Raw genomic sequence first — 14,469 nt, forward strand, 5'->3', positions numbered from 1 at the left:
TCGTTGAGAAGGCCCATCGTTCATTCTCTCTCGCGGGGCAAGGGGCGTCGTTGCTCTCTTGCTCTCTCTCCTTTCCTTTCCTGCAATGCTTGTCACTGCTCCTCCGATGCTCAGCGCTTCCTGACTGTAACTCCTCCGCCCTCCCGCACACTGCATATCATGGCTCTCGCTTTGGAACGAGGATGGGAGGTCGGCTTGCTTTCTCTGCTTTTTTGGATCTGTTTTCGGCCTTGCATTTCCTTCCATTTCTTGTCGCGCTGTACACATTGCGTACGAATTCGTGGATCCATCTATTTCGAGGGATAAGGACGCTAGCATATATAATGACGCATGAGGATGAGCCGATCTTGATCAGAGTGCTCTTTCCTTCCCTTCTCACCCAACAACGTAGCATTTTCGGTTCTCCGTATTTCCGACAGGGTGGCAGTTTTGGGGCCGAAGCGTTTTCCGGGACTCTTTGCCCCGTTGCTTTGGTTGGCGGAGGTCTTTCAAACGTTCCGTCATCCATGCACTGTGAACCACGATATTCTTTCCTTCGGGTCTAGCTTATGGGGTAGTTCATTTTATCAACGTCAATTGCAATTGTCAGCCCTCGGACGCAGCTAGTTCGATTGTGATCCTCACCGTTAGGACGGTGCATTGCCACGCTGCATCCTTCTTCCAGTCGCCTCATGTACCTGGAGCTACCAGCGATATCTATTGTCTCGATTCTGTGATGGAATACTTTTGCGGCAGCCGTTTGACTCTTTATACTTATTTACTTATTTTGTCAAAAGACCAGTTTTCTCAAGGACCTTACGCTTGTCTTTTTGATGTACCGGCGGTGTGTGCAGTATCTAGTCAACAATTTCACTGAATTTCAACTGGCATCTATAGGCAGTTTTATTCTACACGAAGGTGTTTTCTTTTTATCCGGCCTTCCTTACCTTTTCATGGAAATCTGGGGACTGAAGAAATACAAAATCCAGGTTCGTTTGATCCCTGCCATCGTATTTGAATCTTGTGTTTTGGAATGCAGGTTCTGTCTTCTAGATGTTTGGAATGTTATGATGGGGCCCCTAGCTCGTCGATGCATCTGTTCGTTTGGTGAATTCATCTCATGTTTTAAAGGGGCCTTGACGAAGGCCTTCTTTTGCCAAATGCATGTTAGTGTGATATCCAAATTTCACGGCTACTTTCAATTATGAATTGTTCGTGTGGCGTTGTGAATATCTCGAACATTTAGATCAATGAAAAGATTGAGGGCCATAAAGTTCTCAAACAGATCGTTCTGATTTTTCAGCTGCTTGGAGAACTTAGCTCCAGCTGGCAACGCTTAATTTTGCCTCGCTAATTTATGCGTGCTTAGTGCCTGTACTAAGATCGATTAATGATCTGGGGGCAAGTTTGACCTTAAATCATGCTCGGTCTGTTGTTGCACCTTGGCTACTTGAAGCGCTTAATGGAGATAAAATGTGCTCGGAAGTTTGTTCATTCAGTGTAAAGTGGGGTTTGAAGTGGTTTGCATGCAGAATGTATGTGCCATGGGATAAGATAGAAAGGTCCATGGAATATTTTGCTGGGTTGTGCAGAGGACGGGATGATGGGCAATACACAAGCGGGCTTCAGGAGATTGGCCAGCTGTTATGCTTGCTGCCTGGCCCAGGGAAAAGGCTGCCACATTACAACTGGGATGGTACGGACTTATCTCTGAAGCTTCTGATCTGGCTGACAAAAAGATTAGATTCATGTGTCCATGCGCCTCGACTGGTTCCGAAAGATCTCGAGTTTGCATCTGGTATGCAGATGCAGCATTGCACTCAAAAGGGCATATATTGCTCAGTGATCTGGCTTGTTTCTAGGGGGCAGAGGGTAACGGAGCCCTGATAAGCTATTCTTAATGACCAAAAGTCTGCCAGATATTGTTGCTGCTTAGCCCAATACAGCTCTGACACGCTTACATTAGGTTTATAATATCTGTGCAGTGCGAAACAAGTTTGAAGCTGATTTGTGACTCATCTCGTTGATGAGGTACATGCTATCAGGTATAAGCATAAAGGAAGAAGATGGGTCTTTATTTATACAAAGCTGAGTTATACAGACATTGGGCAGCATAGAAGCACACTTGGAGGATAGAAGCCTCATGTCTTGGTTTTGCTGTTCCTTCTCTTACGGTCTGCAAGTCTGGTTGTGGGTAGGAGGGTGCCTGACAGTCAAGAAAGCAGGCAAAACCTGGTGGACAGCCTGTTGGTTTCGTTGTTCCTTCTCTTACGGTCTGCAGGTCTGGCCCTGGGTAGGAGGGTGCCTGACAGCCAAGAAGGCAGGCCAAAAAAATGGGTGGACATCCTGTTTTGGTGGAAGGACGTTCTAGGTCACTGTTCTCTGAATCTATTGTACACGTGGAGTTAAAGACTAGTTTGATGTTCCTTAGATTTGCTGCCTCTTTTTGTTCCATTGGGGATCTTGGGTCTATAATGCTTTTGAGGCATATGTATGCTAATCAGGCAATGCTATGTTCGTGACAGCATTTGCATCATAAGAGTTCCTTATTCCGTGTATGCATCATGTGAGTTCCTTGCTCCCTGTATGCACCATGAGAGTTCTTCGCTCTTTGTATGGGAATTGAGGTGGCTCTTTTCTTTGAATGGAGCTTGCTATTTTCCCATTCAGAGGAATCTTCTCCATAATGTATCTGATCTGATACTCTATATTATATATTTATTGAAGTACTTTAAGGAGTCTGCCTGGATCTTTCACTAGCAAGCTCTCTGGTTTGCGGTTGAGGCTCTTGTTTTTATCAAAATTATCATGACTTGGGATATATGCAGTCTCATGATGTAAACGTTTAACGTTCATTGAAGATACTCAAAGCTGCCCACCAAACGTATAAGATTTTGTATAGAATTAAGATATCATTTTAAATGCATGATCATTGATTTGGAAGTTTGATGGCATGCGATAGATCATGTAGCTGCATGCTAGGTCAATGCCCTCCAAATTGTCTTAAATCTAGTATTTGACTTAGTATCTTACCATGCGTGACTTCTAAAGTTTATTGGTGGAATGGCATCCTGATGTGGTGGCTCCTATCAGAGTTATTTGAATTACTCTGAACACGTCAGAGGTTGGAGTCTTGTTCTTGTTTTCAAGGCCTGGGAACGGAGTTTCTAGTTCTGCTGCTGGTGGACGTCATGAATTTTATCAAACCAAGATGATGTTATCTTCTGCTCTAAGTACTCCTGCAGTTGGGATTTCCTGCACTGCCCTGTGTGACTTCGCTCCTAAGTCAAGGCCTGCATGTACTAATCAGTGGAGTCTTCATGACCTAGGGACCAAATTTAGCTGTCTTGTGGGAGGAAAGCCAGCGAATGAGAGGCATTTTGAGTCTTGAGAGAATATTCTCTGGTTTTGCCTCGAGAACTATCTCCTCATTTTATCACCGAGGACCGTACATTGACATACTGATTTTCCGCTGACATTTGTGCATCCTATCGTATATTAAGCGGCTACAGCAGGCAGATTGGCAGGCAACTGTGGTAGTTGACTTCATGTGATTATGGCTCACTGACTGAATACTGGAAGATCATTCACTCCTTGCCTGGATGGGAGTCATGTTTTCTGTGTATGCATAATTTTAATTAGGGGTGTAAAGTATGCCTTGCTTTGCAGTGCTCCCCTGCCTTGTCGTCAATGCCTCCCTAGTGGAAATCACATATCCGACTGACAATGCACATAGATGCCGTCCATAAAACTCAACCCAAGAGTTCAACTGTGAGCCTTGGGGTCTGTGTAAGTCCATATATGTGTGCATCCTGTATGATGGATGTCCTTTTCAAAAGGAGTATCATGCGGTAGGTTGGCTGGCTTACCATACTATTGGCCAAGATCAGTTGTCCGGGGACGATTAGTTGTATTCTACACCAAAGCCCTCCTTCTGTTTTATGGTGCTGTTCTTGGGTGAAAATGGACAATGCTTAATTATTGTCTTCCGCAACTGCTGGAACACTTGGATCATGGTGATGTCTAATGGGCCATGTGCCCAACTGTCGTGGAAGTGCTTTGTGAGAATTTTCCGTGAGGCACCTGCTCAGCTGTGAAGTGTGTAAAAATGCCAAACAGGAATGATAAACAAAAACAAAATTTATGCACAAGAAACTCCAGAGAGTGCTCATAGCTGAATCATGTCTAGCAGCCCCTTGTAAGACGAAGCTTATGTAGAAGGGAGAAAGAGGAAAAGGATGAGAGAGAGAGAGAGAGAGAGAGAGAGAGAGAGAGAGAGAGAGAGTACTACATGTTAGAATTATTATCATATTCTAGGCAGTGGCCAATGTAATGTAATTAGGGGCACTTTTCCCTCTTTGAGGTTTTTCCCCCTAACCACAGTCTAATCCCTAACTATGGTTAAGATAGGGTTTTGTCACTTAGACAAAACCCCTCACTTCTCTTTTGTACTCACTTCATTTCAGTCCACTATTTAGCAGACTTACGTTCAGCTCACTCTCTTGCTCACTCTTGCTCTCATTTTGTTCACATTTGGTATTAGAGCAGGTTCACCCTGCCCGACTTCCGGCTTCCAGCCCACAAGCTCCCTGCCTGCTTCCAGCCAGCCCGCAAGCTCCTTGTTCGAGATCTGCTGCCATCCGTACATCAGTACGAATGCTGCGTCAAGCTGGAGTGCGGGGACGTTGAACCCAGCCAAAATGATATGGTGTGGAATTGACAGCTTATTGTGGATCATCCGTGCCAACAAGAGAATCTAGAGCCTCTCCACTTGAGCCTAGTCCACATCTAATAGGTCAGGCCCTCAGCATGGGCTGCCATACATGCCCATTGGGTGGACCAAAGAATCAAAGAGGAGACTTCGTTGGGTGATCTTGGAAGTGAGGGTGAAAGCAGTGTTGCTCAAGCTTGGCAATTGAAGGGTACTGCGTGCTTAGTTAGGCTTGCATCACTAGTCTCATTGTGAAAATAGAGCCGGAGAAAAGTACTCCCAGATATGTGTAGGATGTGACGATCTCCATTGATAACCTGTTTAAGGGTTAACTGCACTTTATGCATGACTACCTAGTTCTGTTGATGATCATAACCTTGGTTTTACCAAGATGGACCTTTAGATGATGTTGGAACGTGTGGAGTGCCTGTTGGGGTAAAGGCACATTGCCTACCCTTAATTAAAGAATTAAAGATAGGACACCTATGACTGTCTTAAGACAGTCATAGGGTAAACCTAATCCTAATAAAACATAAGTGAGTTTGTGGTGTGGCTCACTCATCACTTCACACCCACACTAGTGTGTCTCTCACTCTCACTCTCTTGCTCCCTTCCTCCACTCTTCCCCCTCTCAACTGGTATCAGAGCCATCGAGCTTTCTCTCCCTCTACCTCTTCCTCATCCATACCGTACGGACGTACGGACAGTTCCGTACTGCCGTACGTCGTCCGTACGACTGTACGGACCAGGGCGCAGAGCCGTACGGCGGCGCGTTTTGAAGTGGATACGGTGGTCGCGGGTGTGTGCATCGCAGGCGGCGCAGTTTGTCGCGGGCGATTTTGTACGGCAGCTGCAAGGCGTGGTTGCGGGCGCATTTCGGCGCATTTCGTACAACATCTGCACCTTTTGCAGGTCTTTGAAGAGGGCGTGGGCGTCGCCAGCCTGCTGCAGTACAGCAGCATAGCTGCTGTGTTTTACAGCAGTTCTTACATCAGCTGTACGGACTGTCCGTACAGTCGTACGGACAGCCGTACACATGTACGGACGACAGTCCTTCACAGCCAGGTACGGACGACAGTCCGTCTGCAGGTACACTGGGTTGGCGTCGAACCAGCAGGGTACAGAAACAGCAGGACTTGGTTGTTTTTTGCTGCAAAGTCTCAAATTTTTTTTGGGGGAAGCGTGCTGCAAGAAGGACAGAAGTACAGCAGGAGTTTCTATGCTTTTACTGAGTGAAATTCTCAGTTTTGGGTGATCTTATCAAAGGGCTTTTGCCTGGATGTGTTTGCAGTATATGCCTTGAGGCAGTGTGTAGCCAGGGAGCACACATTTGCTTTATTTCCGCAGTACATTTGGTGACATTTGTTGCAGGTCACATTCTTTGTACGCACTTTGAAAATCTCAGTTGAGCCACGCTTGGTCAGGGTGCATCGAGTTTACTCGGTCCCTAACTGCCCATTGTTGACAGTGCTCGAAAGATTTTCTTCTTGGTGTCTGTACGTTGTGAGTTGTGTTGTTACTGAGTACACAGGGGCAGCCTATGCATTACACATTGTCAGGTACAAGTGTTAGAGAGATTTTATATTGCATGCTACCTCAGTGTTGAGGTGTTCTCCACTTGATTCAGGTGTCAGATCAAGGGGCTTTTGCCCAGACTTTGTTTGATAGCATTTGGGTTACCAACAGAGATCTTCAGATGCATTTTCTCCCCTTGGTATAAGGGTGATTGCTTGGGATTTATCCCATTTACTGTTGCAGGTTTTGTGACAGGCTGAAGTGTCATTTTTTTTTGGGGTGTTTGTCAAGTGGTTTCTGCAATTTGAGTCAGTGACATACCTCATCTGAGGTGGGAGAAGTGATCAGTACAGTCAGTACAGCAGTGTTTACAGCAGTGTTGGTGGTTTTGTCAGATAATTATGCACTGTTAAGCTCTTGTTGAGCAGCAGCAGCAGTCTGAAATTACTGTTTTTATGCCTCTTTGAGCTCAGAACAGTTTGTCAGAAGGTACAGTATTTGCAGGGACATTTACTGTTTTGCTGCAGATTTTACTGACAGTAAAAACAGCACCTTTGAGAGTGCTTCTGTCTCTTGAATAGAGCAGGCTTTTCTGAGAAATCAGAACTTTTATTCAGTCTTTTTTTACTTCCAGGGAGTCAGGTACTTTCCTCATCTGATATGGCATCAGGAGGAGGTGATTCTTCAATTCTGAACATAAAGAAACTGGAAGGAGCACATAACTATGCATTATGGGCAGAACAGTGCTTGAATGTCCTTCTGTTAAAGAAGATTGCTAAGCCCATAAGGGTAAAGGGTGTCAAGCCATCTGATATGGCAGCTGATGACTGGGAAGAGCTTGATTTGTCCGCGAGGGCAGCTATCATGCTTACTATTTCAGACACTCTTGTGTTCAATGTACAGGCTGAAAAGACCTCTTATGGTCTATGGCAAAGACTAGAAGAATTATATGCCCAAAAGAGCTCAGCCAGTAAGGTTTATTGGCTGAAGAAGCTGGTTGATCTTCGCATGAAGGAAGGTACAGCTATGACCTCACACTTGAGTGAGTTCAATGCTATCTTTACACAGCTGATTGCACAGGGGTTGAACCTTGATGAGGAGTTCAAGGCTACTTTCTTGTTGTGTACTCTTCCTGAGAGTTGGGACACTTTCAAGACCACCCTGTCAAACTCAAATGCCACTCTTATTTATGCTGATGTAGAGAGCTCTCTTCTTATGGAGGAGATGAGCAGGAAGAATAATGCGGGCAGCAAGTCTTCAAGTGCTTTGCAGGTACAGGACAGAGGCAAGACTCAACAGAAGGGGAGATCTGCTAGTAAGTCCAAATCCCGTAGTCAGTCCCGTGGCAAAAAGGACATTGAATGCTTTTATTGTGGCAAGAAGGGACATGTGAAGTCGAAGTGCTTCAAGTTCATACGGGATCAGAAAGCCAAGAAGGCTGAAACAAAGGATGCAGGAAATGCAAGCAAAGGCAAAGGCAAGGCCAAGGCAGATGACTTGGATGCAGTGAATGTTGCAGCAGAGGACAGTGACAGTGACATACATGATGTTTTATGCTCTTCTGCTGTAATAGCACATGCTTTGGTTATTGATGGCCATGACATGCACACCTGGCTCTTGGATTCAGGTGCTTCTTTTCATGTTACACCTCATAGGGAGTGGTTTACTTCCTACACAGGTACTCATGGAGTTGTTCATCTTGGGAACAACTATGCATGTCAGATTGCAGGGATTGGCAGTATACAGATAGTATTTCCTGATGGACAGTCATTTATGCTTGATGGTGTTCGCCATGTGCCGCAAATCAAGAAAAATCTGATTAGCACTGGCTTATTAGATGACAGTGGTTACCACACCACATTTGGGGATTCCAAATGGGTGATTACTGATGGCCAGACTGTAGTGGCTGAGGGTTTTAAGAGTGATACCTTGTACCCTCTTTATGTTTCCAGTGTGGGTAATCATGTTGTTGCCATAACCGAGCTGCCAAAGGTTTCATTGTGGCATAGCCGGTTGGGACACATGTCTGTTAAAGGAATGCAAGAACTGTCACGTTTGGGTTATCTGCCGCCTCTCTCTTTTTCAGATTTGCCTACTTGTGATCATTGTATTTTTGGCAAGCATTCTTTGACTCCTCATAAGAGGAGATCTCCCCAGAATAGAGCACCACTTGATCTAGTGCACACTGATTTGTGTGAGATGCCACAGTTATCACTAGGGGGTGCCAAATATTTTATTACTTTCATTGATGATGCCACACGTAAGGTGTGGGTCTATTTCTTGAAGCATAAGGGAGATGCCCTAGATGCTTTCAAGAGGTTTGTCGCTCAGGTTGAAAATCGGACAGGTCGTAGGCTGAAATGCCTCAGATCCGATAATGGGGGTGAGTATGTGTCACATGCTTTTGTGCAGTTTTGCCAAGCTAAGGGCATCAAACAGGAACTCACAGCCCCTCATAATGCATCTCAAAATGGTGCAAGTGAGCGGATGAATCGAACTATTCAGGAGAAGGTTCGATGTATGTTGTCTTATGCTGCATTACCCCATGGCTTTTGGGCAGAAGCCGTGCAAACAGCAGTTCACATTATTAACAGGTCACCAAATAAGGCTTTGGAGTTGAAAGTGCCAGAGGAGGTGTGGTCTGGCAAGCCACCCTCATATAAGCACTTACGGGTATTTGGCTGCGAGTGCTTTGCTCATGTACGCAAAGATCTCCGCACCAAACTGGATCCAAAGTCTATCAGATGCATCTTTATGGGATATGGTGACGAAGGTGAAATGGGGTACAGGTTATGGGATCCCGTTAAACGGAAGATTATACGCAGCAATGATGTCATCTTTAAAGAAGATAGTGTACACAAGGAACCCGTGCAACCTGTGGAATACAGGAGGGTTATTTATGATGATGTTGGACAGCAAAGAATGCCCATTTATATGCAGCAGCAGCCTGCTGCAGATCACCCTGTTCAAGAGGGTATACAGGCTGAAAATCAGCCAGATAATTTTGCCAATGATGCACCACTGGATGTGCCAACAGATGGGGCTGTAGAACAGCCAGATATGGTGGTACAGCCACCCGTCATGCATGAAGAACAGGCTGGACAGCAGCCTAATCCGGAACATTTTGTGAGGAGGAGCACCCGTGCACAACGGCCTCCTGCCAGGTTTGTTCCAGGAGCCAATAATGTGGCTGATTTTATTATGCTGACAGATTGTGGTGAGCCTTCCAGCTTCAAGGAAGCTATGGGAAGAACAGAGAAAAAGAAGTGGGAGAAAGCCATGCAGTCAGAAATGGACTCCCTACTTCAGAATGATACATGGGACTTGGTGCAGTTACCTGCAGGCAGAAAGGTTTTGCCATGCAAGTGGGTTTACAAAGTCAAAGTGGATTCAAATGCTTTACCTCGGTATAAGGCCAGATTGGTTGCCAAGGGATTTAAGCAGGAGAAGGGCATTGACTTTGATGAGATTTTTTCACCTGTAGTCAAGATGACTACTTTGAGAGCAGTGTTGGCTCTTGTTGCTCATGATGACATGGATTTATGTCAGATGGATGTGAAGACAGCTTTTCTTCACGGAGATCTCCATGATGAGATCTATATGAGTCAGCCAGAGGGATATGCTGTTAAAGGGAAAGAGCAGCTTGTGTGTAAGCTCAAAAGGAGCTTGTATGGACTCAAGCAGGCGCCAAGAGAATGGTACAAGAAGTTTGATGCCTTCATGCAGTCCCAAGGGTATCATAGGTGTGAGACCGATCATTGCTTGTACACCAAACGGGCAAAGGATGGCAGTTTAATGCTACTCATTCTATATGTGGATGACATGCTTATTGCCAGTAAATCTCAGCATGAGATTAGTGCTTTGAAGAAACAACTGCATAAGTCTTTTGACATGAAAGACTTGGGTGATGCAAATCATATTCTTGGCATGCGTATTACTCGTGACAGGTCCAAGGGACTTTTGTTTCTGTCACAGAAAGAGTATATTGACAAAGTACTGCAGAGGTTTAAAATGGAGGGGGGGAAGTCCATTAGTACCCCGTTGCCTCCACATTTAAAACTCAGCAGTAAGGACAGCCCCAGATCAGATGATGATAAGGCTGAAATGGCCAAGGTTCCGTATGCATCTGCAGTTGGATCTTTGATGTATGCCATGGTTGCCACTCGTCCGGATATTGCTTTTGCGGTGGGAGTCATCAGCAGGTATATGGCAAATCCAGGCAAGCGGCATTGGGAAGCAGTGAAAGGTGTCTTGAGGTATCTCAAAGGTACCAAAGACTTGTGCATATGCTATGGTAGGCAGGATGCATTGGTGCATGGTTTTACAGATTCAGACTATGCAGGGAATGCAGATAACCGGAAGTCTACTACCGGTTATATTTTCACATTTGCAGGAGGTGCTATATCATGGGTGTCTCGGTTGCAGAAATGCGTTGCACTGTCAACCACAGAAGCTGAATATGTTGCAGCCACTGAGGCTTGCAAGGAGGCAATATGGCTTACTCGGCTGGTGGGAGATTTGGGCATTACAGGAGATATGCCAGTTTTGCATTGTGATAGTCAGAGTGCTATCATGTTGGCAAAGAATCCGGTCTTTCATCAGAAGACCAAGCACATAGAAGTGAAATATCATTTCATCAGGGAGGTACTGGAAGACAAGCGTCTTGAGCTTGTGAAAGTACATACTGATGATAATCCTGCAGATTTGCTCACTAAGAGCTTGCCTACAGAGCGGTTTGCACATTGCCGCCACATCATGGGATTAGGATGAGACCATTCTTACTTTATGGTCTTGTATACAGTAACTGTATATTGCTGTATTTTTATTCTTTTCTCCCCTTTAGGCACATTGGCCTTTAGGTGGGAGGTTGTTGGGGTAAAGGCACATTGCCTACCCTTAATTAAAGAATTAAAGATAGGACACCTATGACTGTCTTAAGACAGTCATAGGGTAAACCTAATCCTAATAAAACATAAGTGAGTTTGTGGTGTGGCTCACTCATCACTTCACACCCACACTAGTGTGTCTCTCACTCTCACTCTCTTGCTCCCTTCCTCCACTCTTCCCCCTCTCAGTGCCAGTACGGTCATCCGTACTATTTTGCAAGCTCCGTATTCCGTATTGCAGGCTCTGTATTTCGTACAGTTAGAGCGCACAGTTTTGTACAGCTCCCTTGGTCATTCTGTACAGCTCCCGTACAATTTCGTACAAGTGCACGGATTTCGTCCATACAAGTTGTACATTCTGCATAGCTGCATTCAGCCATACTGATAGTCCCGTATAGTTTGGAGGTCACTAAAGGTCGGGCATTTTTTTGCTTTGCAGGTGGATTTCGAAAGTTGCATTCTTGTACGGTCCATTTGTAGGCTTTTGTGCATTGAGCCATTGTTTGGCTGTGGCAGGTGTTTCTTTGGAGCAAGTGGAAGTTTGGGGATTTTGCAAGAGATTTGAAATTTGAGTGACATTTACTTAATTTCACCTCAAAATTTGGGGCTTTTGGTTTTGAACTGCAATTTCAGGCATTTTTTGGGGGTTTTAGTTAATTTGCCCCAGTATTTGTCACTGTGAGCAGGTTTTCTTTGGCAGATTTTGGTTGTGCATTTTGCATCCCAGGAAGGGATTTTACTTGTTCACTTTGCTGTGTTTTTGAGTTTATCCGGCAAAAATGGCTCAGAACAACCCCAATGAGGTGTTTGGAGTCCTCACACAGGACCATAAGCTGGATGGCACCAACTACTCCTTGTGGAGTTTTATGGTTCGCAATATCTTGGTTGGCAGACATCTTTGGGATTATGTCAATGGAGATGAAGCAAGGCTAGATTCTGTGGCTACACCTGTCACTCCTACAGTTGGAGGCAGCGGTAGAGGTCAAAATGCAGCACATGTAATTGGAGCTGCTGCTCCAGTGGCTCCCACAGCAGACCAGAAAAGATGGGATTCTAGGGATGCACAAGCTCTATCAGTGATTTCTCTTTCTGTCAAGAGGTTCATTCTCCCTCACATTTGGTCATGCAAGACCTCAAATGCAGCTTGGGAGATATTAGATAGTATGTTTGTAGCAAGAAATGATGCCAGAGTTTCCTTCTTGAAGAGAGAGCTTTCTCATACGCATATGGATGAGGGAGATTCCATGAATACTCACCTCACAAAGCTTCAGGATTTGAGGGAGTAGTTGCTAAATATTGATGAAGTTATTCCGGATTTAGAGATGATTACCACCACTCTGAAATCTCTTCTCGAGTCCTATCTTGGTTTCCACACCTCGCTGAATTTGTCATTGGGGGGGGCAGCAATCCTCTCTCTTTTCACGAGTTGGTAGGACTTATGTTGCAGGAAGAGTAGACGCGAAGAAATATGGCAACACGGGCTGGCGAGCACACCATGCTTTCTAAGTTTAAGCCCAAAGGAAAAGGGCAGCAAAAGCAACATGCTAATCAGCCCATACATCAACATAAAGCTGATTCAGGACAGCCCTCTTATAAGGCCATACATCAACCTAAAGCTGATTAAAGACAGCCCTCTTAGAAGGCCAAGGGTGATGCAGATAAGCCTAGAAAGAAGGGCATTTGTCACTACTGCAAGAAGCTAGGTAATGATATTGGTGAATGCAAGAAGCGCATAGCTAAAGAAAAGAAAAGGGATTTAGGTATGGTTGTGTCAGATGCATTAGCTCCTCATGCACATGATGAGGGAGATGTTACAACCAACTTTGTGGAAGAGTACTATGTCTTTTTGTCTTTCATTTCAGATTCTTTAGTGGGTAGTTCAGATGCTACAACCAGTATTGAGGATGATTCTTATGCTTTCTTGACTTGCAGTTATGATCCTTCAAAGGATGCATGCTCTCTCAGCGTCAATGAGACACTGAATACTTGGTATTTTGATAGTGGTACTTCTAAGTGCATAACTTCTAAGAAGAGCCTTTTTGCATCTTTGCATCCTTCACCTACTAAAAAGAAGGTGACTTGTGCAAATAATTCTTCTTATTCAGTGTGTGGAGTGAGGGACAGTATCCTCACATCCACTAATGGCACATATTTCAGAATTTTAGATGTTCTCTATGTGCCAGGTATAAAGAAGAATTTGCTTTCAGTGTCATCTCTCAATAGAGGAGGGTTTCAAGTTGTATTCGATGATGCTAAGTGTGTAGTCAGAGACAAAGAGAATGACTATGCTTTGATGTTGTTTGGCACTTTGTATCGGGGTCTTTTTTAGCTTGATATATATGAGAAAAGATCCGATCTTGCACTTTTAGTGAGCACTCCCACTGTTGCGATGTAGAATGTGGAGTTATGGCATGCTAGGTATGGGCACATGAGCTATGGCAGCTTAATGACACTTTAGAAGCATGCTATGGTTGATGCATTGCCTCCTTTGGAGTCACCTCCTCCTCATGCATGTGAGGGTTGCATCCTTGGCAAGATGCATAGATTTCCTTTTAAGAAGGATGGTGCAGTGAGAGCTACATGTAAATTACAGCTCATTCACAGTGATGTCTGCGGTCCCATGAGGGTATTTGCTTTTGGTGGTTCTCTCTATTATGTTACATTCATAGATGACTTCACCAACTATACTTGGGTCTATGGTCTTAAGGCAATATCTGAAGTGTTTATGCATTTCAAACACTTTGTGGCTATGGTTGAGAATGAGACAGGACTCAAGGAGCAGACACTTCGCACAGATAGAGGGGGGGAGTATATGTCTCATGAGTTTGAGGTTTTTTTGAAGGAGAAAGGCATCACGCATCAGATTACAGTGAGGCTTACACTTCAGCAAAATGGCAAAGCTGAGCGCAAGAATCGCACTGTTATGGACATGGATAGATGCATGCTTACCAGTAAAAAGTTACCTCACAGGTTTTGGCTCGAAGGCCTCATGTGTGCAAACTATGTTTTGAATCGGGCTCCCACGAAGGCTTTGAAGACAATCACTCCCTATGAGGCATGGCATGGAAGAAAGCCTTCAATGGATCACTTCAGAGTTTTTGGTTGTGTTGCATATAACCACGTGCTTGTGGAATTTCGACATAAGTTGTCAGAGAAGGCACTTAAATGCATTTTTGTTGGGTATAGTGTACAAGGCAAAGGCTATCGTCTCTACAATACTACTTCTTGCAAGATTTTTGTGAGTAGAGATGTTATATTTTCAGAAACTTCAGCACATACACATGCTAAATTTACAATTCCCGCTTTCTCAGATGATGTTTTTGAGGGGATGCTTCCTATAGCATTTGGTTCCCCATCTGAGGCTCATGCGGAAAATCA

General features: G+C 44.6%; 1 protein-coding gene across 1 annotated transcript in view; it reads left to right on the forward strand.

Moving 5' to 3' along the window:
- Positions 1–14,469, forward strand: part of LOC147901450 (methylsterol monooxygenase 2-2-like) — a 65,206-nt gene continuing 50,737 nt past the window's right edge. Inside the window, exons 1-2 of the mRNA XM_087374538.1 lie at positions 1–189; positions 834–968. Of these exons, the coding sequence (XP_087230664.1) occupies positions 160–189; positions 834–968 (165 nt within the window). The 5' untranslated portion in view covers positions 1–159. The remainder of the gene's footprint in view (positions 190–833; positions 969–14,469) is intronic.

The sequence above is a fragment of the Dipteris shenzhenensis genome, chromosome 5, assembly GCF_047967505.1.
Source record: "Dipteris shenzhenensis isolate YYH24624 ecotype China chromosome 5, Dip_SZ_1.0, whole genome shotgun sequence".
NCBI classification, from domain to species: Eukaryota; Viridiplantae; Streptophyta; class Polypodiopsida; order Gleicheniales; family Dipteridaceae; genus Dipteris; species Dipteris shenzhenensis.